At 50.2% G+C, this 27,044-nt stretch overlaps 1 protein-coding gene and 1 long non-coding RNA gene across 2 annotated transcripts; one reads left to right on the forward strand and one right to left on the reverse strand.

The window, feature by feature from the left end:
* CAVIN1 (caveolae associated protein 1) lies at nt 8,566-26,340 on the forward strand. The gene is made up of 2 exons (XM_021066983.1): nt 8,566-12,488; nt 23,897-26,340. The coding sequence occupies exons 1-2, from the start codon at nt 11,814-11,816 to the stop codon at nt 24,596-24,598; spliced, it is 1,377 nt and encodes a 458-aa protein (XP_020922642.1). The 5' UTR covers nt 8,566-11,813; the 3' UTR covers nt 24,599-26,340.
* LOC110256002 lies at nt 21,852-23,890 on the reverse strand. The gene is made up of 2 exons (XR_002337105.1): nt 23,615-23,890; nt 21,852-22,065 (listed from the first exon to the last, which is right to left on the reverse strand). It is a non-coding gene; the product is annotated as an uncharacterized LOC110256002 (long non-coding RNA).

The following is a 27,044-nucleotide window of genomic DNA, read 5'->3' on the forward strand; positions in this document are numbered from 1 at the left end:
AAAAAAGATAAGGGTAAGGGATTAAGAGGTACAAACTAGTGTGTATAAAATAAATAAGCTACAAGGATATATTGTACAGCACAGGGAATACAGCCAATGTTTTATAGTTATAGATGGAATATAACCCATTTATAATCCATATATATGGAATTGCGAGGAGTTCCCATTGTGGCTCAGGGGGATAAGAACCCAACTGGTATCCGTGAAGATGGGGGTTCAATCCCTGGCCTAGCTCAGTGGGTTAATGATCCAGTGCTGCTGTGAGCTGTGGTTGCGGCATAGGTTACAGATGAGGCTCAGATCCCAAGTTGCTGTGGCTGTGGCATAGGCTGGCAGCTGCAACTCTGATTCAGCCCCTAGCCCAAGAACTTCCGTATGCCACAGGTGCGGCCCTAAAAGGAAAAATAATAATAGTAATAAGTAAAAATTGTGACTCACTATGTTATACACCTGAAACATATAATATTGTACATCAACTAGACCTCCATAAAGAGAGAAAATTTTGGGAGTTCCCATCATGGCTCCGCAGTTAACGAACCTGACTAGTATCCGCAAGGACGCAAGGACGCAGGTTCGATCCCACGCCTCGCTCAGTGGGTTCAGGATCCAGCATTGCCATGAACAGTGGTGTAGGTCGCAGAGGCGGCTCGGATCCCCCATTGCTGTGGCTGTGGTGTAGCCCGCAGTTATAGCTTCGATTCGACCCCTGGCCTGGGAACCTTCATATGCCATGGGAGCGGCCCTAAAAAAGGACAAAAGACAGAAATAAATAAATAAATAAATAAATACGAACTTCTGAACCTATTAAAAAAAAACAAAAAGAGAGAAAATTTTAAAAAGCACTTCCAGGGACTAGCACAGGGTTAGTATATATATAATCCAATCTACAGTTTCGACAGATGTGCTCCTACATAATGAAAATTGTAATACTTTTTTGTCCACACCCATGGCATTCAGAAGTTTCTGGGCCAGAGATTGAACAGAGAGACAAGCCACAGCAGTAATAACACAAAATCCTTAACCCGCTAAGCCACCATGGAACTCCTGAAAACTGTAATATTTTAGACTCCTCCTTTTCCCTCATTCTCTACGTTAATCAATCACCAAACCCTACTGATTTTCCCTCCTACAGAGTTCTCCCACCAGATCTCTTCCTTCTATGTACACTGCACTGCTTTAGTTCAGATGATCATCTTCTCCTGCTGGAACTACTGCAGTAGCCTCTTGATAGATCTCCTTGCTTCTGATCTCAGCCCCTTCCAAACCACCACTTGCATTTCCTCAAATCAATTTTCTTTCGAAAATGCAAATTAGGAGTTCCCGTTGTGGCGCAGCAGAAACGAATCCGACTAGGAACCGTAAGGTTGCGGGTTTGATCCCTGGCCTTGCTCAGTGGGTTAAGGATCCGGCGTTGCTGTGAGTTGTGGTGTATGTCGAAGACATGGCTCACGTCTGGTGTTGCTGTGGCTGTGACATAGGCCGGTGGCTACGGCTCCGTTTAGACCCCTAGTCTGGGAAATCTCCATATGCCATGGGTGCAGCCCTAAAAAGACAAAAAACGAAAAAAAAAATGCAAATCAGTTCCTCTCCCTTTTTAGGTTAAAGTCCTTAAATAGTGCCTTATAACCCTTAGGATAAAATCCAGACCTCTTAGTATGATTTCATGAGGCTCTGTGATTGGACATTTACTGCTCAGCCTCACCTTTAGCCTCTCTGCCTCTGAATACCTTATATTTCAGCCTCAATAAGCTATTTGCCATAGGCTCAGAGGTCTTTATGCCCTTACCAAGATCTTTCCTCTCCTTAGAATCCCAGCCCCCAGATACATTTTTCTGCTTGGCAGATGCCTATTTGTTCTTCAAGCTACAACTCAACTCCCCTGAAGTGTCCCCTGTGTCCCTTACGTAAATATAAGCACTCTGAAAATTATGTAAACATTTGCTCCTTGTATATGCTGCCTTTTATGGCAGTTATCCCACTAAATTGTAACTGTTGAGATATATATCTGGTTCCCATATTCCACCATAAGCTCCTGATGGCAGGGACCATGTCTTTCCATCTTTGAGTCCCTATGTCCTAGCACTAGAACTAGCAATGTATAGGCACTTGATAACTATTTGCTAAATGTTTGCTTGAATTAATGATGTTCAAAACTCTTCTGAAATACTATAAGATCCCAAAGGGCTTTCTGAGAGTAGAATCAGAGTCACAGAATGTCAGAACTGAAAGGAATCTTAGAAATCATCTATTATTTTTTCATTTACAGATTGAAAAAAAACTAAGAACTAAGAGAGAGGTGAGGAGCAAAGAGAAGAAAAGTTATTCCCTTGAAATCACACACTGATTTGGAGGCAGAGCTGTGGATAAACATTCTGTTCATCAGATGTTTTGTGTAAAATCTAGTCTAATAGATTATGTACAATCTATTTTAATCAGATTAATACATTCAATTAAACAAATATCAAAGTAACAGGATCCCTCCTCTAGCTTTTGCAGATAAATGGACTGTTTATTATATTTCAGTTTGAACTGGGATACATTTTTTTCTATTAACTTGGTCCAGAATCCTTATTTTCTTCAGCTTGCTGGGAGGTCTGATTAAACTCAAGTAAGTCATTATTTCCAATGTCTAGGAGGCGCCATGAATACTCATACTATGTGTTAATTAAATTTGTTAAACTCCCAAAAGACAATCCTATTTCCAAGTTGTTTAGGAGAAACTCATTATTGCCACCAGTTCTGCCTATAGGTGACTCTGGTTACATTAAAAAAATTAGGAGTTCCCACTGTGGCACAATGGGACTATCAGCGTCTCTGGAGCCCTAGGAGGCAGGTTTGAGTCACAGCTCCACACACAGTGGGTTAAGGATCCGGCATTGCCATAGCAGTGGCATAGGCTGGCCCGGGGAACTCTGTATGGTACAGAGTGGCCAAAAATCAAAAAAATTAAACTGTTTTTATAGAAGGATTTGTGCTAAGTATTGCTGGCATGCAAATAGATAGGGGTTTTTTGTTTGTTTGTTTTGGGTTTTTTTTTTTTCAAATCGCCTGAATGTGTTTATCACAGAAGGATTAAGCATAATCCACACTAGGAAAACTTGCGATCAGAGTAACTATACACGACAGGAAACAATAAAGTTGAATTTCTTTTCAAAATTGTTTACTATCCTACAATTTAAACCCTACTAATTCATTTCCTAAAATTATTTGCAGTGAAGCAATTTTCCATTTAGGTACCCACCTCTTTGGGCCTTAGTTTTCTCATCTGAAAAATATTTTTTTGTGTGTCTTTTTAGAGCTGAACCCTCGGCATATGGAAGTTCCCAGGCTAGGGGTCCAGTCAGAGCTGCAGCCACTGGCCTTCACCACCACCATAGCAATGCCAGATCTGAGCCACATCTGTGACCTAAACCATAGCTCATGGCAGTGCCAGATCCTTAACCCACTGAGTAAGGCTAGGGATCGAACCTGCATCCCCATGGATGCTAGTTGGGTTCATTAACTGCTGCACCATGACGGAAATCCTCATCTGAAAAACATTAATCAGGTGGTTCCTAAGGTAATACATGACCGTGAGAGAACATTACTGGGATCCCTTACTGATGAAACATTCCCTAATTCATTTATTTCAAGCCATAATTCTAAACTAAGTACCTTCTGAATATATCAAGCAGTGCTAGGTGCTGTATAGATTTCAAAAAGTTCCAAGCCCATAGGAAATGAAGGGAGCAAACACAGAAATACTAACACGAGAGACTTCAAAAGGAACGATGCTCATGGCATGTTTTTGGAACATGGTCTATCAGGCAAACTGGAATAACAGGAGTTTAATGCAAAGGAACAGAATTAATAGAGTTCTGTGGTGAAGTGGGTTAAGGATACGGTGTTGTCATTGAAGCAGCTTGGGTCGCTGCTGTGATGAGGGTCTGATCCCTGGCCTCATTCAGTGGGTTAAGGATCTGGCATTGCCACAAATTGTGGCATAGCTCAAGGATGTGGCTCAGATCTGATGGTGCTGTGGCCTAGGCCAGCAACTGCAGCTCTGCTTCAAAATCTAGCCCAGGAACTTATATATGCTGCAGGTGCAGCCCTAAACAAAGAAAAAGAAAAAAAAAAAGGAAAAGAAAACAGCATGGCATGGAGTTCCCTTGTGGCACAGCAGGCAGTGGGTTAAGGATCTGGCGATATCACTGCAGCAGCCCAGGGTCGCTGTTATGGTGCAGCTTTGATCCCTCACCCAGGGAAATGCCAAATGCTGAGGGTGGAGCCAAAAAGAAAAAAAGAAAATAGCATGAATGTTCTTAGAATTATCTCTAATAGCTAAAAAAAAAAGGAAACTCTCCAAATGTCCATCAACTGATGAACAGATAAACACTACGTAGCATGTCTATACGACAGAATGTTATTCAGCCATTGAAAGGAATGAAGGGCTGATGCACAGTAAGACTTGGGTCAACCCGAGAACACTATGCTAAGTGAGAGAAGCCAGACACAAAGGGCTACATACGGTACGAGTCCATGTATAAGCTCCAGAATAGGCACATCTTTAGACAGAGAGTAGATTAGTCGGGGACTAGAATGGGGAGTGACAGCTTGTGGGTATGGGGTGAAAAACTGAATTGTAACCTCAGTCCTGTGCTCCTGGAAAACACTGAGTTTTAAAGGAATCTCCCTTTTTTCGGTTCTGCAAAGAACCACCCTTCTCCCTATGACTCACGGATGCCTCTCTTGTTTATTTATGACAAGAACAGACACAGACCCTCCTCATTGCCATATTTGCCTCCTAAATAATTAAAATGAGGCGATCCCACTGTGGCTCAGCAGGTTACGAACCTGACTAGTACCCACGATGACATGGGTTTGATCCCTGGCCTTGCTCAGTGGGTTAAGGATCCGGTGTTGCTGCAAGCTGCAGTGTCGGTTGAAGACTCGGCTCTGATCCCACATTGCTGTGGCTGTGGCATAGGCCAGACCAGCAACTGGAGCTCCAATTTGACCCTTAGCCTGGGAACTTCCATATGCCACAAGTGTGGCCCTAAAAAGAAAAAAAAAGAAAAGAAAAAAGAAATGAAATGAACAGCTCATCCCTACCGATCACTCGGAACCAAACGCGTATTAACAAAATTTGGCTTAAACTCCTCTGCTTCCAGGTCCCTGACCTTTTTGGCCCACTCTCAGCCCCGGCCAGCACACAACTGGTGCTGAGGACAGGCTGGCTTCAGGGCAAAGTGTTTTCTGATCTGCTCCCTGATCATGCCACCCTTCCATCCCTTCCCTGCTCCTGGTTCCTTCTAGCTTTGTTTACTCCTCTCTGTAAAAGAAAACCCCTTTTTGCCTGGTCCTTGCACACTTGAAGATCTGACAGTCACAGCGTTCCTTTATTACAATACACCCCCTCCTCTCCGTGCAATAGTCCCTTTCCCCCGCTGCAAAGATCCTTTCTAGTAAAAACTCTGTTTACTAACTCTGGGTTGCTTTTTCTTCAAAAGACTTTATTTTTCAGGTGATGAAAATGTTCTAAAATTGATTAACAGTTGCCACCTTTGTGAATGTTTTAAAATTCACCGAATGGTGTACTTTAAATAGGTGAACTGTATAGTATGTGAGTTATATCTTAAAAAGGCTTAATGGTTGTTGCTGGGATTTTTTTTTTGCTTTTTTTGAGCTGTTTTAAAATCTGGTTTTTGTTTTATTTTCTTTCTTTTTTGGCTGCACCTGAGGCCTGAGGAAGTTCCCAGACCAGGGGTCGAAATTTCGCCACAGCAGTAACCTTTGCCACAGCAATGACAATGCTGGGTCCTTAACCTACCAAACCACTAAGGAGCTCCCTAAAATCTGTTTTGTTTTTTTTTTTCTAAAGACAATTAAAAAAAGAAAAAATAAGTTAGCAAATGGGATAAGAAATACTGTTTGGGGTTGATAGATGGAAGTTTGGGGTTAGTGGGACAAACTATTACAGTTAGAATGGATAAGCAATGAGGTCCTACTGTACAGCACAGGCAATTATATCCAATCACTTGTGATAGAACATGATGGAAGATAATATGAGAAAAGGAATGTGTATATATATATATATATATATATATATATGTTTGGGTCACTTTGCTGTAGAGCAGAAATGGACAGAACATGGTAAACCAAATATATATACTTAATTAAAAAAATTTTAGGAGTTCCCGTCGTGGCTCAGTGGTTAACAAATCTGACTAGGAACCATGAGGTTGTGGGTTCGATCCCTGCCCCTGCTCAGTGGGTTAACGATCCGGCATTGCCATGAGCTGTGGTGTAGGTCGCAGACTCGGCTCGGATCCCGTGTTGCTGAGGCTCTGGCGTAGACCGGCGGCTACAGCTCTGATTAGACCCCTAGCCTGGGAATCTCCATATGCCACGGGAGTGGCCCAAAGAAATAGCAAAAAGACAAAAAAAAAAAAAAAAAAAAAAAAAAAAAAAAAAAAAAAAAAATTTAGGCGTTCCTGTCGTGGTTCAGTGGGAACAAATCTGACTAGCGTCCATGAGGTTGCAGGTTCGACACCTGGCCTTGCTCAGTGGGTTAAAGATCCGGCACTGCTGTGAGCTTTGGTGTAGGTCGAAGATGTGCCTAGGATCCCGAGTTGCTGTGGCTGTGGTGTATGTCAGAGGCTGCAGCTCTGATTCAACCCCTAGCCTGGGAACCTCCATATGCCGGGGGTGCAGCTCTTAAAAAAATAAAAAATAAAAAATAAAAATAAAATAAAAATTAAAAAATTAAAATACTATAAGTAGGAGTTCCTTTGTGGCTCGGCAAATTAAGGATCTGGAGTTGTCACTGCATGCAGTAGCTTTGTTCGCAGAGTTAGATCCCTGGCCTGGGAACTTCTGTACGCTGTGGGTGTGGCCAAAAGAAAAAGAAAAAGAAATACTGTAAATAAAAATAATACAGCCCCACAAAGGCCAAGAGAGAGAGTCTCAAGGACAAATTGGTCAGTAGTGCTAGATGCTGTGCAGAGTTCCAGGAAAACTGGAAAAGGAGAGACAACTGGTAGAACATGGAGTTTATTAGTGACTTTTATGTGTTCTTTTAGTAGAAAGGAAACTACCTGTTTGGATAAACTGCAGAAATTTAAGGACTGAATTAGAGGTAAGGGATATGTACCAACAGTTCTAGAAAACAGTGAAATCTGAACAGGAGAAAACAGATGGACCCAACCGTGGGGAGGCAGGAAAGTAAAACCAGTTAAGATGGCAGTTTTGATTTGTTTTTGTTTGCTTTTTAGGATGAGACCAGTGCATGTTGAAGACAGAGGATGAAAAGACGTTTTATGGCATTTTCATTCGTTTACTTTCTTGACTTTTATGTGTATGAGCCTGAATGACTGCTTCTCTGAGACCAAAGCTCTTACCCCACAGCAAATTCTGTGTCCTCTGAATGTTTTCTAGCACAAACTATGCATAAATTAGCACTTAATAAATAATTTCGATTGCTTTCTGTTTGTTTGTTTGTCTTGCTTTTTAGGGCCACACCCGAAGCATACGGAAGTTCCCAGGCGAGGAGTCAAATCGGAGCTACAGCCGTTGGCCTACACCACAGCAATGTTGGATCCAAGCCTCGTCTGTGATCTACACCATGGCTCATGGCAACGCCAGATCTTTAATCTACTGAGCGAGGCCAGGGATCAAACCTGCAACTTCATGGTTCCTAGTCAGATTCGTTTCTGCTGTACCACAACAGGAATTCCTTGATTGCTTTCTGGTTCAAGAAAGCTATTCTATTTTTTTAATGTTCAATGGAGAAGGAAGGAATTTTTGAGGAGGAGAAATATACAAATATTTGGGCACTTTTCAAATATGTCAGAAGGACAAGAATAGTGCCTATAAATCTGGGGAGAAAAACACTCTGCTGTTGGTGGCAGCTGTGAGACCGCTGCTGAAGACTTGTTTTGCATTCGAGATGGTTTCTCTGATGTTAAGCCACATCATTCATCCCAGTCATTTGTTTTTAACAAAACACACTGTCTCCCTAGGGTTTCCCCCAGCACAGATCCCACACTGAATGGAACATGTTGCATGCTGCACCCCTCATATCTTGATGAATCTCCCTAAATGTAAATTGGTAAAGACTTATGGCAGAACCATGGTAAGAGATGAGAATGCCTGGCTACGCCTCCACCTCATCCAGCCTGGGCTTTTACACCTCGAGTCACCACTCGGGAGTGGGGGTGGGTGGGTGGGTGGGGGGCAAAGATGTATCCCATGAAGCCTTCCTCACTCTGCCAGGAAGTAGTGGTCACCTTCCCTGAGCTGCTGGAGCACCTTACCCTTTGCGCAGAAACTACTGGAGTTCCTGCTGTGGTGCAACAGGATGTGCAGGATCCTCGGAGTCTCTGCACCAGGACGCAGGTTCGATCCACAGCTCGACACAGTGGGTTAAAGGATCCAGCATCATCGCAGCTGTGGCTTTGATCTGACCCCTGGCCTGGGAACTCCATATGCCTTGTGGCGGCCAGGGGCCAGGGGTGGGGAGGAACAAAACAAAACTATTTATGCATCTACTGCTCTTTCCTTTTTTTTTTTTTTTTTGGTCTTTTTGCCTTTTCTAGAGCCGCTCCTGCGGCACATGGAGGTTCCCAAGCTAGGGGTCTAATCAGAGCTGTAGCTGCTGGCCTACGGAGAGCCACAGCAACGTGGGATCCAAGCCGTGTCTGCGACCCACACCACAGCTCATGGCAACGCCAGATTCTTAACCCACTGAGCAAGGCCAGGGATCGAAACCACAACCTCATGATTCCTAGTTGGATTCGTTAACCACTGCGCCACGACGGGAACTCCTCTTTTTTTTTTAATCTTTTTATGGCTGCTCCCGGCTGATGGAAGTTCCCAAGCTAGGGTCAAATCGGAGCATAGCTGCTGGCCTACACCACAGCCACAGCAACACAGGACTCAAGCCTCGTCTTCAACCTACACTGAGCTCATGGCAACACCTGAGAGAGGCCAGGGATTGAACCTATGTCCTCATGGATGCTGGTCAGATTTGTTTCTGCTGAGCCAGGACAAGAACTCCTGGGCTTTATTGAATTCCCTAGCCCAGCAGCTGGCTCGTGGTAAACAGTCACACTTTCCTGAACAAATGGATGGATGGAGGAGCATAACAGAGAGCTGTGAGATCTCAGCTGCTGACAGGGTTGCATCCTGGTGTTCTTTTTCTGGGCCAAAGGGTTGTTTGTTTCCACCTCTCTATCCCTTTTAAAGACTGCCTCACCAGCTGAAAGCACACAATGGAACAGTGCGCCTTTCAGCAAATAGAGTGAGCAATGGAAAATGCAAAGCATCAACCCTGAATGCAAGCGATGGCCTACTGAAAGCAGTTCCAAATGAAGAGAAACTGCTTATTTTCACTGAACTGGATTGCAGTCCTCTAGGAAGGATTGTTCGGCTCCATTTCTGGGTGTCGGTGTTGGTGTTGATAAAGCTACTGCACCAAGGCTCAGCACGCCCCCTGTTGGATTTGGCTGGCATTTAGTAAGAAGAAGAAAAGGAAAGAAATACTGATGCAAATACGTGTTGGACATAGGCATGCAGGGGTAGGGCCCTTTCCGTGAAATTGTCTGTTAAAGAGGCATCAGATGAGTCAGAGACATAGCCACTAGACTATCCCTGGGACATAATTTGACTCATCCATAAATACGGACATTCCTTTTTGAAGAAGAGAAATACTTTCCTGATGAGAAAATCAGAATGGCATGGACTTGATTCCTTTTAGGAAACATGCAACCAAAACAAAACAAAACAAACAAAAAACAAATCAAGCACTAAAACTCCTCTTCAGCAGCTCTCCTACACCAAGTGAGGTTTAAATTGTAATCTGTATATGTCCATTGATAGAGAACTGGTTAAATAAGTAGAGTACCTCCCTATACCAGAAAACAAGGCGGCTCTATATATACTGAGATAGAATAACCTCCAAGATGTATTGGTAATTGACAAAAAGCATAGTGTAGTGCTTTTATATACATGATGTGCAGAGACTTGGTTTAGAAGTTACACAAGAAAACAGTAGCAATTGTTGTCTCCTGAGTCAGAAATTAATTTGCTGCAGACAGAAGTAGAAAGAAAACATCTTTTGCTATATTTCTATTTGCAATTTGTACCTTACATGTCACCTGTGAAAACAACCTAATCAAGTTATAAAAGTCAGAACCTTATGAACATCCAGTACATTTCTCGACTGTCACACTTTTTTTTCCTTAGAAGTCTTATCAATCCTCAATGGAAGAAACTTAAAATGTTATAACACATTTTCTCTCAAATTCTAAAATAAATTGCTAATTTGTCAGTTCCAGCATATAAATACCAGTGGCTTTATGTACCAGTTCACGCTCTTCGAGATTCAAGAAAGCCACTTGTTTCTGTGGAAACAGCTATGAAGTGTCAGGGGAAATATCTTGTTCAATAGTTGTTGGGGCTACCCCAGACAATCCCAGCCTATCCCCCCACTACCCCAGATTATCGCGGACGATCCCAGGCTATCCCACACTATTCCAGACAGTCAACTTTTCAGCTCCTTTCTGGCTTGGTAGGTTCTCTAACTAGATTAATAGGGCCCGGGCTCCCCACCAAACACTTTCCCACTCTTCCTAATGATAATGCCTGCCAGACTAGAAGTGACCTTTTGCCAAGACCATCATCTATCCAGCTGGGGAAACCCAAGCTTGGTTTCCTAAGCAGGGAAAAGGTTTGTGGCTTTTCTAGGGTAAAGGGGGGCAGTGCTGCTTCAGGGAACTCACAGCTCCAGTCCCGTGTTAGGGGCCTAAATAGGGGAGAATGGGCAGTTTCTCCTCCCTGGACTTTTGAGCTATGGGCCCTCCTTGATTGTGCTCAGAGATGCCTGCTGCTTGACACCCATTATGGTTGAAAACATGTTTGTAGTTAATCCTCAAGTCAACAGGCTGGTGCACATCTGGGTCGGCCCTTCCCTGTCCCAGTACAGCCTGCTAAGGTGGAAAGTGCGAGAGAGGAGTTTTCACACCTGGTTCGAGTGCCACGTCAGTGCTAACCAGCTAATAACCTCCTGGCAAGTCACCATCCCTCTCCAAGCCCTCATTCCGGGTCCGATGGCTCTGACCGCGGAGCACCCGTCTCCAGAGAGGCAGAGGTACTCCCAACCCTGCTCTCCAGACTGGTGTCAGCCAGACGTCTGAGGCAGGCAGAAACACAGCGAAAGGTGAGAGATGAGTAAAAGGCTTTAGTTTCTATTTTATCACCCATCTGAATCCTCCTCTGAGGATAATTCTAAGAGGAACCTCCAGGAAGCTTGGCAGCCCCTCACTACCACTGACTCTAATTTCAGTTCTCCCTTGCCTTGGGCAAACCACCCCTCAAGCTTTCACGACACTGGTGGGTAACTTGGCGGGCTAGACAATTAGAAACCTCTCTGAAAAGACTGTGGAAGCCATGGATCCTTTCCCTCTCAAAAACTGGACAAAATACAAAATTTTGCACATAATCTCGGGATCTCCTGTCGCGTCTGTCGACCCGACCTGGAACTGAAAAATGCAGAGGTGGGTTTGGGAGTGAGCGAAAAAAGCGAGAGGGAAACGTACAGCAACACTCCGGGACCTGTTTCCCTTCCCCAGCTCACATTCCTCAGCCCCGTTCCCGCTCCCGCCGCCTCCGCTGCCGGCGGAGGCCCTAGTCTCCCGCTCCAACTATTCCAACCATCCTGGGAAGGGTGGGGCGCTCGGCTCTTGGGTCCCCCTGGGTTGCCCCCCCTTCCCCAGCGTCGGTCTCCCCTTCTGCCCCGGTCCCTCCTTTTCTGGGGTCGGGCCAGCCAATGGGCGATGAGACTCCGGGGTTTGGTCTGGGAGCCGGGGAACTCACCGATCCCCCGCCCCACAGTTCTGGCCACCGTCCCGGTGCGCACGGACGTGGCTCGAGTTTCCTCCGCTATCCACTCTCTCCCCTCCTGCTCTTCCTCTTCTCCGGGTCTCCTGTTCCAGCTCCAGCCGGCAGGACCCGCACGGCTCCGGGCAGCCATGGAGGACACCCAGCTCCACATCATCGAGCAGCCGCTTCCCGGGTACTCTGACGCCGGGGACCAGGGGTCCTCCTCCATGGGGGCTCCGGCGGCCGCGGCGGCCGAGGAGCCGTCGGGGGCCGGCTCTGAGGAGCTGATCAAATCGGACCAGGTGAACGGCGTGCTGGTACTGAGCCTTCTGGACAAAATCATCGGCGCCGTCGACCAGATCCAGCTGACCCAAGCCCAGCTGGAAGAGCGGCAGGCGGAGATGGAGGGCGCCGTGCAGAGCATCCAGGGCGAGCTGAGCAAGCTGGGCAAGGCACACGCCACCACCAGCAACACGGTGAGCAAGTTGCTGGAGAAGGTGCGCAAGGTCAGCGTCAACGTGAAGACCGTGCGCGGCAGCCTGGAACTCCAGGCAGGCCAGATCAAGAAGCTGGAGGTCAACGAGGCCGAGCTGCTGCGGCGCCGAAACTTTAAAGTCATGATCTACCAGGTGAGCTGGCGGGCGGACCGCGCCCAGAGGCCCACTTTTCCCCTTACTGGAGCTTGGGGTGGGGGAAGCCGCCCGTGGCGCGGCTCTTCTGCCAGCCTGGCTCCGCTCGGGGGACCCAGCCTTCTTCCGGTGAGGGTTGCAGGGGTGGGGTGCCGTGGGGTGGGTGGCGGGCTCCTGGAGCGCGCAGAGGGGCGCGCTCTGCACTCCGCGCCTCCTCTCTTACCCAGGCCCCTCCCTCCGGTGTCAAATGCGTAGCAGAACTGAGTTAGGGTGCTGGTCTCAGGAACAATGACCCTCGCAGGTAGCTCCCGACCTAGCTCTGTCAAGTCTCCCTATTTGGAGGAAGTTTTGGGGAAAGCCGGGGTGCCTGGCGGACACTGGGGCCCGCTGTAAGCGGACACTGGCCGCGCGGGCCCGAGTTTGGGGCCTCCGGCGCTGCCCGCCCGATATAGCGGGTGATTCAGGGCTCAGGCACGCACTGCGGGGGCTGCGCCAGGAGAGGGACGCGACTGCCAGCACGCCCCCGCGGACCCTTCGCCCACGCATCAGCCTCGGCTGCCTACGCCGTCCCCGCGCTGCATCTGCTCCCGCCTCCTGGCCTCTTCGCACTTTCAGCCCTTGGAGGCACCCTAACCCAGGGCGCCCCGTACCCTTGGCCTCTTGGAAGCAATCGACGGGAGCGTGGTGTGAGGAGTGCTAGAGGGGCTGGAGGGGGGGGGGGCGGCCCCGGCGGCCCGAGATCTGGGCGCGGTGAATCACCCCGCATAACTGCGGGGGCTGCAGAGGCGCAGGGGACAGGCAGCTGGAGGCTGGCACGCCCCAGGCTCCGCCCAGCCATCTTGTTGCTTCCTCTGTACCTTTCCCCATTCCTCCTGCCTGGATAAAAACCGAGTTTTTCTACCATAACCAAGTAAACCTGGAAATCTCAGTATTGCTGCTCCTCTCTACTCTGCCTCCCCAGTTCCACTAGGGGTGGGTCTGAGCCAAGGGCTCCAGTGATCTATGGTGGGCTGGCAATGTGCCCAGCCTCCCCTCCTCTCTGCTTCCCTTGGGATCGTGGGGGTGGAGGGGTTAGTCTGTGCCCTCTCTTTCCCTTCCTCCCCCTACCAAAGGGAATGGAAAGAAAAGAAGACCAGATTCCCCCCCCCCCCACCCCAGGGAGAGGACCTCTGTCATGGAGCCGTGGTTTCACTGCTCAGAGGCCCTGGTAAGCTGGATTCTGACCATCAGGGCTGCTTCTGAGGCCTTTGGCTTGGTCAATTTGGTACAGCTGAGGGTAACGCAGATTGGGGCAAGTGAGTTTGGGGGCAACAGACATAAGTGAGCTGGCACTTATCTTAGGAGGTGGTGGTGGGACAGAGGCCGAAATGATACTCCCCCCCTTTTCCCCAAAGCCCAGAACTCCTACCAAGAGGTACTGGCAGTTAAGCAGTCGGCCACCCCCCACACAACACTATCTGGTAGGAAATATTTGCTCAGGATTGTTTCGACTTTAACTGCTTCCAGGAAGGAGGATAGGGAGGTAAGATTTTTTTTAAGAGAACCACCGAGCACTGAAGTGCATCAAAGGAAGGAGAGCAAGGCAGGGGTCTGGGACAGCAAGCCAGCTCTGCCTTTTCTCCAGAGGCTGGTGTGCTAGAGGGGAGTCATGAAGGGTTTGGAAGGGTGGACCCTTGTCACTCAAAATGTCCCAGAACCCAGGACCTGGGGAAGTTCTCAGCCTGGAGGTAAACCTCCCTGTCAAAGATGAGAGGACGGGTATGGAGAAAAACTTCGGTGCAGAAGCCCCTGGCGTGCCTTTGTTACTGCCCCAAGGCAGTTGGCCTGGACTGTGTCTGTATATTGTGTATCTGAGGCACAGTGGAGGTCTAACCACAGGGTGGCTTTGACTGCATCAAGGCTGGTGAGGGAAAGAGAGCTAAGGTAGAAAGAATGGCTCTAGGGAGTTCCCGTCATGGCGCAGTGGTTAACGAATCCGACTAGGAACCATGAGTTTGCGGGTTTGGTCCCTGGCCTTTCTCAGTGGGTTAAGGATCTGGCGTTGTCGTGAGCTGTAGTGTAGGTTGCAGATGCGGCTCAGATCCTGCGTTGCTGTGGCTCTGGCGTAGGCTGGTGGCCACAGCTCCGATTAGACCCCTAGCCTGGGAACCTCCATATGCTGTGGGAGCAGCCCAAGAAATGGCATAAAGACAAAAAAAAAAAAAAAAAAAAAAAAAAAAGGAATGTCTCTAGCTGGGGGTCTCTGAGCTCCCAAAGCATGGGGGAGATACCTGATAGCTCAAGCGGTCGCAGCCTGCAGAGGAACTGAGGGGTAAGGACAGGATTCTAGCAGCAGGGGTGGGGCTCAGGGAAGCAGAACTTCCCTGAGCTGCAGAGCAGATGTTCCAGATGGGGGTGGCGGGCCCCCCCTCCGGGGTGGGGGGCGGGTACTCAGCTGCTGGGAGGAAAGCAGATGCTGCTTCTCCCTGAGGTCCGCAGGCCTGGGAAAAGAATGAGGTAAAAATAGCTCTGTGCCTTGGCAGACCTAATAGGGAAGACTGGGGGCACCAACATAGATGATAAAGTCAGGCTGAGGGGTAGAATGTTTGGGTGGCCAGGCAGAGAGATTTAGAAAAAGGCTTCCTGGGGAGTTCCCGTCTTGGCGCAGTGGTTAACGAATCCGACTAGGAACCATGAGGTTGCGGGTTCGATCCCTGCTCTTGCTCAGTGGGTTAACAATCTGGCGTTGCCATGAGCTGTGGTGTAGGTTGCAGACGCGGCTCGGATCCTGCGTTGCTGTGGCTCTGGCATAGGCTGGCAGCTACAGCTCCTATTTGACCCCTAGCCTGGGAACCCCCATATGCCGGGGAAGTGGCCCAAGAAATGGCAAAAAGACAAAAAAAAAAAAAAAAGAAAGAAAGAAAAGAAAAAGGCCTCCTGGGATGGTGTGTGTGTTTCCCAGTGTGGGAGCAGGGAGGGGATGTGGTATTCCCCACTGCAGACGTGGGAGGTGATGATGTGTGTGTGTGGGGGGGAGCTTAGGAAGTGATGATGTGGCGGGGGGGGGGGCCCTCTGGCTGGAGGGAGCATTAAAGGGTGGGAAGGCCCCAGCTTCAGGGTCAGGCCATCTGGCCTCCCATACCTTCTTCCTGGGGGATAAGAGAGGGAATCCCTTGTGTGGCTCCACCCAGATTCAGGGGACTGCTAGACATATTGATTTCACAGGTCAAGTTTGCATTTGACATCCCCCCCTCAACACACACACAGTTCAGCCCCTCCCATCACAGGATCAAGAGCCCTCACCTTGAACTCTCTTTTGAGTCATTACTGTCCTTTGTCCTTTGGCATTTTCCTCTCTGTCTCCCAAACAAAAGCTAGCGGTTTGGCATCCCATCCTATCAGGCGACAACCAGCTGGGCAACAGCTAGTGAAGGAGGGAATTCTACTAGTAGCTAGGGCTCAGTGGACTGAGAACTGCTGGGAAGATCAGGCAGAGTGTGGGCACCATGCAAGCAGGCGGTAGGCATTGTCATCAAAGAGACAATTCTTCCAGACAGTCATTGATCTGGGTATTATCAGAGTTCTTTCAGAATCCAGAAAGGAGGCTAAAATGGAAACAAACGTTTTCCGAAGTAGTTTTGATGAGGCAGCTAGTGAGCTACCTATGGACCCATCAGACCTGCTCCAAGTGCATGAGGACAAGACCAGGAAGCATTTAAGGGCTTATGTGGTTCATGGGAATTAAAGGGGAGGACACCAGGGCTGGGATGAGGGCCTGCTGGCTTCTCCTTCTCAAATCCTAACCCAACCTATAGCTCCTGCCTGGACTCAAAGCAAATCAGGGCTAGCTTGTTCGAGAAGAACCCCACACTTTTGTCCAAAAATCTTCCCAACTTGGGGCCCTGGTCCCTCTCACTCCTTACCTGGGTGGCCTAGTGGAGAGTGCTTACTATACCCTTCCTCCAAAAAGCTGCGGTTGGGTTGTTTTTTCCAGTCACCAGATTCAAAGCAGGGAGCATGGGAGCATATTTTTAGGGGTATTCCTAAGACCAAAGGAAATCATATTCCTGTCTCTGGTTTTTTTTTTTTTTTTTTTTTTTTTTTAACCCACTGAGCAAGGCCAGGGATCGAACCGCGTTCTCATGGATACTAGTAGGGTTCATTACTGCTAATTTTTTTTTTAAGTAATAAAGTCTGACTATTATAATGGTCAAAATAAAATAGGGAGGAGACGGCAAGAGTGGCAACTGATAAGGAGAGGAAATACTGTTGCCAGGCAACCAGCTGCAGAGATGAGTGGTCGTTTGTTCCATCACTTTGAACCATACCATTGTGAATATTTCATCATTCTGTCATTCTTGACATTTTGAGCTGGAAGATGCCTGGAGATAATCAACTTCAGCTCTCTCATTTTATAGTGGAGGCCCAGAAAGGAAAAGTCACTTGCTTACTACCACTCCAGTGACTGGGGGAGTCAAAGCTGGGGCCAGAGCCCAGGTGTACCCCTTCTTCTGCTCTAATTTCTGCTCCCCACCTCCACCTTCCATTCCCAGGCTCTAAAGCAGAAATCAGTGGGGAAAGGCTACCCCTAACCTAGGATAGTTCTGGCATTGGGGCTGCTGTGTCTGTGCGTGCACACGCTCGTGTGTGTGTGTGTGTGTGTGTGTGTATGTGTGTGTGTGTGCACATGCAGTGCTGGCTGAGTGGCTAAGGTTGGTGGCCATTACCTGCTCAGACTCTTGGTGCTGAAGCAGAGGCACTGTGTGGTCACCTGGCCCAATGGCAGTGGAGAGAAGGGGTACTGGGTGTAAAAAGAGGGGTTCCCTGGCCAGCAGGGGTGTCCCCTGGCTAAGAGAGGATCACACTGGCTCCTTTCTTCCTGCTACAGGGAAGGTGGGCACCTGCTGCTTTGGGTTTTCGTGGCTGCACGCCTTACTTAACACTGTTGTCACCAGAGTCTGGTAGTGACCACAAACATCCTTCCCCCCACCTGTCCTGACTGTCCAAAGCCAGAATGGCAGCTCAGCCACTTAGGAGGGAGAGCTGGGAGCTACTGCTGGGTACCTCAAGACAAAGGCTCACCTGTCATAAAATTGTTTGGTTTTTGGTCCTGATTTCTCTGTGCATCACGGTGTCTGAAAGCCCATGAGTGGATGGTGGGATGGGTGGCAAGGGAGGCAGGAGGCAGGGACGTGGCCAAAGGGAAATAGCCAGGATGTCCCTCTTCCATGCCTCGCCCTCTCATCCGGGGCAGCACTTGTGCCCGCCCTGCCCTGGGGAGTAACTGGGATCAGCGGCGTCTGACTCAAGGCAGTAAAGTTGTCCATCTGCTCTTTTACTCCTTGGAGCCTTCCCAGTTGGAGTCTTAACAAGTGGCCTCTTAGAGAATTCCTTCCCCCTCTCCAGCAGCCGCCTCTTTGCCCCCACCATTCCACCCCCTGATAGCATCATTCCACCACCACAGCTGGGTGGGGGTAGAAGGTAGGAGGCTGAGGATGGGACACTGGGGAAGATTCTGGAGGGAGGAAGACACAAGGTGCTGATTAAATTGTAGTTATTAATTCATGGACCTGGGTTTGTCCCTCCTCTTGTGGCCCTGGGGCCCTCTTGATGAAGAATTTAAAATGTGGTTTCTTGGAGCGCTTGCTATGGTGCAGTGGGTTAAGGATCTGGCTTGTCTCTGCAAAGGCTCGGGTTGCTGTGGAGGCACAGGTTCAGACCCTGGCCCGGTATGGTTGCTTAGGATCCAGTGTTGCCGCAGCAGTGACACAGGTCGCAGCTGCAGCTTGGATTTGACCCTGGCCTGGGAACCTCCATATGCTACAGGTGCAGCCAATAAAACAGGGGGGTTTCTTTCCATCCTAATACCTGTGTGCTCCCCTCCCCCTACTCACCAGCCCCAAGTCTGCATGCCAGCCAAGGCCTCCTCCTCTCAACCCCACGTGCACTCATCCCAAGCCCCACTTAAACCCCTTTTCCTCATCTTAGCCCAAGAAGAAGCTGAATGCACCCTCAGACCTGGCCACACCCAAGATCGTGCCTTTTGACCTTCTGCCTGAGACTGAGCCTTTTGACCTGAAGCCTGAGACAGTGCCTGAACTCCCACCCTTTGACCAGACGCCTAGGACACTGCCCTATTACCCTGAGCCTGGGCCTCTGCCCACCCCAGAGGAGCCAACAACCGGCGGGGGCGCTTAGGGTCTCCTGGGTCCCGTGGGGCCGTGGGCACGGGGAGTCATGCCCCCAGTCCACCACCGGCTCACTGCTTAGCAGTGGCCAGTCTGGGATGGCCGGCCTCTTCCAACACTGTCCCTTGTGAGTGGATGACGGGTACTGTGAAAACACTCGCATTATGCGGAGTTCAAGCCACCCGGTGGAAGGTGACAGGAAGGGGCCCTCCCCTACTGCCTGGTTTCTGTCTTAATAGTAAATGCTCCAGACACCAAACCTGAGCTGCACCCACTGCCACCTGCATGAGACTGCCTGAAACTGCCCACGCTTCTGAGTCCCCCTTCCTCCCCTTTTGGCCTCCTCCTCAGGGACAGGCCACTTTGACTCCAAGCCTCTTTGGAGCGGGCTCTCATGAGGCCCAGGCCTGGGGCCTGTTCTGAGCCCTCTCCACCCCCTCCCTGTAGCTGGGGGAAACATTTATACTTATTTTTTCCAGTTTTTTTAGAAAATGTTTTTTGCAAAGCGATCCCTTATGATTGCCAGATCCTGCCTTGGGCGAGGCACCTAAGAGCTGCCAACTCAGAGAGGCCAGCAGGAGGTACATTTTTCACTGGCTCTGGCTTGAATCTTCTGGTCTCCCTATGGCACAGTGTTTCTCAACTTTTTTTTTTGTTGTTGTTAATATGATCATTCCCCTAAGGAGTCCTTTTAGACATTCTTTTCCCTAATTGTCCTCTCCCACCATGAAATTTTAACACTACAGATATACTACATATTGGGACTTTTTGGAATACCACAAACTACTGCACTATCTAAGATGCCGCACCCCTGAGAACCAACTGCCATCCTCTCCGGGGCAACATCGCCCTGTCGAGAATTATACTACAGCAGAAAAGAAGGTCCCATGTACTTTCGGTATCTTTCACCCCCTTGTCTTGGCAACCGAAGGTGGCGGTCCTGCATTTTTAAGACTCTCCCTCTCTCTGGCCTCTCCGCCAGTTGGCAGCCTCCTCTAACATGCTCCCCAAGCGGATCCTCGGTCGCCGAATTACCTCTCCAGTGTCTCCTCTGGCCATTCCCAAGCAGTGGTTGGGGAGAGAACTGGTTAGTTCTAAGTCAAGAGAGGCTCTACCCAGAGCCACAGGACACTTGTCCCTTTTCCCTGACAGATGTGAAGTGCCTGGCCAAGTACCAGGCTCATAGTAGGTGCTCAATTAAATTATAATCATATAAGTCTTTTTCCTAAGCCAGAGGATCTTAAGGTCAGAGTAGGGTTGGGAGTGGAGAGGTGGGGGATGGGAGCCACCCTAGGATGCCTCTAACTTCATCCTTGGACTGGGGTGTTGCTGGGTTAGGGAGTCGTGTGTGCCTGGTGTGTGTGGCAGGGTGGAGGTGGGGGCCACGGGGGAATCTGTGCATGCTTTTGTTCAGACCTGGTCATTAAAGGCAACTCTGGAAACCAAGCCTGTTGGGACTGGTGGTTTTGTTTAATAAAAATATAGAAAAAAAACGAGCAGAGCTCTCCCTCTTTGTCACCCCGAGGCCCTTCTTTTGGCTTCGGAGCTCTGCCGGGGAAGCAGGGGTGGGATAAGGGTGCCTGGCCTGTGTGTGCCCAGGGGTGGGGGAGGTGCTCTGGGATTGTGTTGGCAGTTGTTGTAGCAACAGGCAAACTGGGTGGGCCTAGGAGAGCAGTCCAAAGCTGTGAGTCACAGGGGAAACCTGGCTTGGAAACAAGGAGAAAAGACGAAATCCATTAATGGAGGGGAAAAGCTAAAGTCATGGTGGTATACCCTCTCCAGCGTCAATCTACTGAATATTATCCAGGACTTAGGTCAAATGGTTTCTTCCCCTATCCCCTGACCTTCCACCGAGAAGGCAGCTCCTCTGGTGTCAGCCATCAATCTAGAGGAAGAGCCTACAATGAATGGCTTTATATTCCCAAGTGCCTTTCTGGACTGGGGGTGACAACCGCCTACCTTGGAATAACCCTCCAGTCACTGGGATTGCTCCCTGACGTTGCATTGGAAGATGGGATTGGCTACAAGAAGCCTGGAACTCTCTCCCCAGCCTGTTCCCTTTCAAGCTCAGCTGGCAAAGACCTTTATCTGGGAAGCCAGAGGCCAGGAAAACCAGCCAGCTCAGTCTTTAGGGGCTGGGATGGAGCAGCGGGGAGAATCAGGGAAGATGGGGTGGGCAGGGAGACAATGTGGATCTGTTCTCCGTAGCGGGGACTGTTTCCTGACTACTCCCCACCCATCACTCTTAATCCTTCCCTGAATTCATCCACATTGTCTGAGCTTAGTGAAAGGAGGCCTTCTCTTCCAAACTTTGGTGGAGCGTGGGTAGGTTTTTAGACTGGGAGGCTGTGAAGGAGTGATGAGAGCTGACATTTTTTGATACTAGAGCTGCAGGTAAATTCTGGGTGGGTGGATGAAGAAAGCAGAGAATTTAGATGCTAGAGCGTCCTAAAACGGTGTGTAAGAGAGAGGACTCGGGTGGCAGGCAGGGAGAGGTGATTGCACATGGAGACCCAAAGGGTGCAACTGGAAATCAGAGGGACTGCTAAGAGAGGCTGGGACTCTCCCATTCATAGCAAGGAAAATACCCCTTCAACGCCTCCATGAGTGCTAAGAAGCAAAGAGATGGACAGAACGCTGCAGGATGCCCAAGATAGTACCAAACTGGCTGTAGCAGGTGGAGACTACAAGTCCCAGCATGCCCTGGGCCCAGGTCACCTTGCCTGCTGGGAGGTGTAGTTGAGTAATGAGAGCTTGAGGTGGCTTGGTGCCCAGCAGAGCAGAGCCCAGTTTAGAAGAGGTGGAGCCAGCATTCCCTCTTTGTCCCTGCTAATGATATTGACAGGGAGGGAAGGAAGTTGGGAGGAGGTGTTCCTAGTTTTCAATGTAAACAAGGAAACTCTGTGGGGATGTGGGTGGGAGGGAGAGGAAAGAGGTTAGGGGCCGGGGAAGGAATTTCTGTAGCAGGTGGTGCAGATACCAAGTGGCCAACGTATATGTGTACGTGTGTGTGTGTGCGTGTGTGTTTATGGGAGGGGTCAGCTCACGTTGCCTCATTTTTCTCAAATGGGATTTTCCTACAATTCTGCGAAACAGTCTTCAGAAAGCCCTTTAGAAAACCTACTGCCTATCATTCCTTTGTCTGAAGTCCCTAAAGAGAGTCTGGGCCAAAGAAGTTAGCCTGGTTATATTCTGCATTAAGTCCTCTTTCCCTTTCTGTACTCAATGTCCCCTACCTTCTAGTGAGAGGTGATCCTGAGATTCTGAAATGCTGGCCGAGTTGGGATCTTGGAAAAATCTTCCCGGAATGGAAAACAGTGCTGGTGTTTTAGGTCCTCCCAGGGGAAGACGGAAGAACTGGCTCTGAGCTCCAGGATCTCTCACCATCCTACTCCTGGTCTCTTGAGTTTCTGTTTGGGGGTGGGGGGGAGTAGAGAAGCAAGAAGGAAAAGTAATCCATCTCTTCCACTCCAAGGCAGGGATGTCAGAACCAGAAGAAATGTCCAGGTTGGGGAGATAAACATGTCCTTGGCTTCCAGCCAGCTTCTCCCTCTTTCCTTAATTTCTACATGGGGGTGATGTATGAGCAAACTAGTATGAGGAGGTGGGGGGCAGGGAGGGCCATGGCTCCCCTTCCCTAAGACTGATTCTTTTGAAACCATAAGAAGTCTGGGAAACACATTCCCTTGAAGGTAAACTTGCCTTTGGAGCTCCTGTTGTGGCTCAGCAGAAACAAGCCTGACTAGTATCCAGGAGGACATGGGTTTGATCCCTGGCCCCACTCAGTGGGTGTTGCCCATGAGCTGTGGTGTAGGTTGCAGTCGCAGCTTGGATGTGGCTGCTGTAGCAGTGCTGTGGTTGTGGTGTTCTCACGCAGCTGTAGCTCCCATTGGACCCCTAGCCTTGGAATGTCCATGTGCTGCACCTGTGGCATTAAAAAAAAAAAAGAGGTGGGGGGAATTCCCGTGGTGGTGCAGCGGAAACGAATCTGACTAGGAACCATGAGGTTGCAGGTTCAATCCCTCACCTCCTTCAGTGGATTAAGAACCTAGCCTTGGAGTTCCCGTCGTGGCGCAGTGGTTAACGAATCCGACTAGGAACCATGAGGTTGCGGGTTTGGTCCCTGCCCTTGCTCAGTGGGTTAACGATCCGGCGTTGCCGTGAGCTGTGGTGTAGGTTGCAGACGCGGCTCGGATCCCTTGTTGCTGTGGCTCTGGCGTAGGCTGGTGGCTACAGCTCCGATTAGACCCCTAGCCTGGGAACCTCCATATGCCGTGGGAGCGGCCCAAGAAATGGCAAAAAGACAAAACAAACAAACAAACAAACAAACAAAAAAAGAACCTAGCCTTGCTGTGAGCTGTGGTGTAGATTGCAGGCGCGGCTCGGATCTGGCGTTGCTGTGGCTCTGGCGCAGGCCCGTGGCTAATGGCTCCAATTAGACCCCTAGCTGGGAACCTCCATATGTCTCGGGTGCGGCCCTTAAAAAAAGACACCACTTCGTGGTGCAGTGTAAATGAATCCCACTAGGAGCCATAAGATTGCAGGTTTGATCCCTGGCCTTTCTCAGTGGATTAAGAATCTGGCGTAGCTGTGGCTATGGTGCAGGCCGGCAGCTACAGCTCGGATTAGACCCCTAGCCTGGGAACCTCCATATGCCATAGGTGTGGCCCTAGAAAAGACAAAAAAAAAAAGGTAAACTTGCTTTCAAGTTACCCTACTTGGGCACCCCCTGGGACTGGCTGTGAGCTCATTCCCCTGCCCACACTCCTCAACCTAAACAAACTCTGTCGAAAGGCCTTTGCCTTTTGACCTGGCTCGGGCAGTGTGGGACTCGGTGCACCAGAGGGCGCTCTGCCCACTTCAAAGTTCAACTGTGTTCCCCTAATGGGTTAGCAGTGGTTCTAAACTGGTGGGCCCCGGGCGCGAGCAGCGGGTTGGAGGGCCGCAGAGATACTTAACCCAAGTGCGATAATGTAGGCCAGGCTCCGATGGGTTCCCTCCTCGCCCTGTGTGTACAGTTAATATTCATTTAACACATTTCTTGGGCGCCCGCGAAGTATCCAGCTCCGTGCCAAGGCGTTGGAGATACAACGGCGCCCAAGTCCAGGGAGATTTCACGGGTACCACGCACTGCGCAGGATCATCATCCCCCGGCCCCGGGTCTGCCCAGCGTCCCCCGCCAGTCCCTGTCCAGCTCTCCCGCGCTGCCCCCCTCATCTGTTCGTTCTGCTCTCCCTTTAGGATGAAGTGAAACTGCCGGCCAAAGTGAGCGTCGGCAAGTCGCTGAAAGAGTCGGAGGCGCTGCCGGAGAAGGAGGGTGACGAGTTGGCCGAGGGCGAGAGGCCCGAGGAGGACGCGGCGGCGCTCGAGCTGTCGTCGGATGAGGCGGTGGAGGTGGAGGAGGTGATCGAGGAGTCGCGCGCCGAGCGCATCAAGCGCAGCGGCCTGCGGCGTGTGGACGACTTCAAGAAGGCTTTCTCTAAGGAGAAGATGGAGAAGACCAAGGTGCGCACCCGCGAGAACCTGGAGAAGACCCGCCTCAAGACCAAGGAGAACCTGGAGAAGACGCGGCACACCCTGGAGAAGCGTATGAACAAGCTGGGGACGCGCCTGGTCCCGGCCGAGCGGCGGGAAAAGCTCAAGACCTCGCGAGACAAGCTGCGCAAGTCCTTCACGCCCGACCACGTGGTCTACGCGCGCTCCAAGACCGCGGTCTACAAGGTGCCGCCCTTCACCTTCCACGTCAAGAAGATCCGCGAGGGCGAGGTGGAGGTGCTGAAAGCCACGGAAATGGTGGAAGTGGGCGCCGACGAGGAGGAGGGCGGCGCGGAGCGCGGCGAGGGGGCCGATCTGCTGCGCGGGAGCAGCACCGACGTGCACACGCTGCTGGAGATCACCGAGGAGTCGGACGCCGTTCTGGTGGACAAGAGCGACAGCGACTGAGCGGGGGCGCTGGGAGGCCGCGCCGCCCCGCCTCTCCCCCCACCCCCGCCCTGATTCCTTTCCCTCCCTCAACTTTCCCCTGCGCATTTTCTCTCAGCCCTCCGAGGGCGGAGTTGTTTCTAAATTGAGAATACCTTCCCTCCAGGAGCACCCCTCTGAGTCTTACAGCTGTTAAGACGGGAGGGGGAGGCAGCCTGCACCGTGGACAGCCCCAGTTTAGGCATAGGCTGGATGGAAATGCAGAGGGCTGTGATTCATGGCCTGGAGGAGATCCTGGAGGAGGTTGCCGTCGTTCCAAGATTGGGCCCCCTTGGGGCAGGCTGCTTTCCGCCCTACCTCCCCCTCACACTCACACCCAGCTGCTGTCATTCCTGCTCACTGAACTTTTCTTTCTTATCCTGATTCCTGGAGGCTTCAAAGCCAAAATTATCATGAAAGGGAAGGGTGAATCCTGAAGAGGTCCCCTGCCCACGTGGAAAACCCCATACTGTAAGGATTTGAAAGCAGCCTTGGGGAGAATCTGGAGCAGTGAGGGAGAGAGGGCAGAGTGAGCCTCCGTAACCCTGGATGAGGGTCTAGCACAGGCTGTATCTGCAAAAGGTCCTAATAAGGAAGGCTGGAGCCAGGCAGAGCCCTTGGGAAGGGGTCGGGGCGGGGGTGAGGGGGGCACCTGCCTGTTGATGCATCTGCACACGGGAACTCATGGCTGTGGCTTTGAGCAGAACGGGAGCTAGAAGGTGGGAATGAGTGAAAAGAGAATGCTCGTTAGCAGCATGAGAAATACAGGGCAAGAATCCCATCTTCCTGGGGTTCTCAGAGGACAGCAGGACCATTTTCAGGGTAAGGAAGGACAATGTGAGAAATTCATGATCTAAAGAAGAGAGAGGTAAGCTTCACTCTGTGCCTCTGCAGGGATCTGAATGGTGCTCCTAGGGGAGCCCATTTCTCAAAGCCCAGAAAATTAAGGTCCCAGAAGGGGGCAGCACTAGGCTGCTGTAAGTTAGGAGGTTTAGCAGATGGGGGGAAAAAGAGCAAGGTGCTGTGGGCCAGGCCACCAAGCTGAGAGCTGGAGGGGAGGGGAGGAGAACACAGAATTCCTGTGTGTAGAGCAGCCCAGCCTTGGCTCACTCCTGGCTGTTTCTTCTCAAGGTCCTGCCCTAGAGCTAGTGTCATAAAGCTGCAGAACTTGCCAAGACCTTGGCATTGTGGGTTCCTCTTCTGAGTCTTTGGGGGTGAGAGGGGTGCTGTTTCTAGTCCAAAGGCCTGATTTCTGACCAGGTTCTCCTTTGGACACTTCAGTCCCCCTGTTCCTCCCCAGTAAAGGCTACCTGTCAGTAGCAAGGACAGCCCCCCACCCCCACCCCCGCCAAAGAGGAGGGCCGAAGGCTCCCTTCTTCTCCCCCACCTCCTCTGCCTTTTCGTCCCTGCTCTGCATTTTAGAATTGCAGCTAATTGTTTTAAGGGGTGGAGGGAGGGAGCCTGGGGACACATCTTTTTTACAATACAAAGCTTTGCTCTTTTTTTTTCTTTCCCTCTTCTTGGTTCCCTTCCCTCTTCTGAAAGGTTAGAAACACGTCAGCTGGAGGGAGGATGGGGATTGTGGGACTAGGTCCCTTGGTGCTGATGGGCTGAAGGGACCTGAGTTGTGGGCAGATAACAGTTTCCTGTGGGCTCTGGGGAGCCTCTCATGTTGCTGTGTCCTGGTGAGCAGCCCGACCAATAAACCCGCTTTTCTAAAAGGATCTGTTGGATTGTATCTCCGGGGGCAGTTGCATCTGATGGGTTCCAGAGGACAGGAGGGAACCAGGGAGGGAAGGGGAGAGAGAGAATGAATGGACTGCTGGTTTAAACTTGCCTTGCTTGCCTGAGTAGGGAGTGGGGTGGGGAACTATCATCTCCATTTAGAAATGGGAAAAAAATAACAAGTGACTTGTCTAAGGTTAGTAAGTTCACCTTGCTGGTAAGTGGTGGAGATGGGCTTCTAAGTCAGACAGACTGGCTCCAGTCTGTTTAAGCGTTATGGTCTGTAACCCTGTACGGTCTAGATGCACTTCCCTGTTATCAGAGCATTAGCCCTCCAGACACGCAGTTACTCTACTCACCCTGAGCTTCCCCCACATTCACGATTTGGACTCATGGATGTACAAATGGCAGCCTCAGGGAGGGGCCCTGACACAGAGGTCTGAATGTCTTAGAGAAAGGATTCCAGTGCATGTGGTATATGATATATCCAGTGCATGCGATATAAAGGATATCCAGTGCATGTCATAGCCACACAGCGGTTTTTTTGGTTTTTTTTTTTTTTTGGTTTTTAGGGCTGCACCCGCTGCATATGGAGGTTCCGAGGCTAGGGGTCGAATCAGAGCTGTAGCTGCTGACCGACACCACAGCCACGCAGGATCTGAACTGCATCTGCAACCTACACCACAGCTCATGGCAATGCCAG

The sequence above is a fragment of the Sus scrofa genome, chromosome 12 (assembly GCF_000003025.6).
Source record: "Sus scrofa isolate TJ Tabasco breed Duroc chromosome 12, Sscrofa11.1, whole genome shotgun sequence".
NCBI lineage: Eukaryota > Metazoa > Chordata > Mammalia > Artiodactyla > Suidae > Sus > Sus scrofa.

What these genes read in the sequence shown, in the direction of transcription:
- CAVIN1 (XM_021066983.1), top strand. Translation starts at nt 11,814, where the DNA reads ATGAGACTCCGGGGTTTGGTCTGGGAGCCGGGGAACTCACCGATCCCC. An exon ending in TTAAAGTCATGATCTACCAG is followed by an intron (nt 12,489 to 23,896) that starts GTGAGCTGGCGG and finishes CTCTCCCTTTAG; the next exon opens with GATGAAGTGAAACTGCCGGC.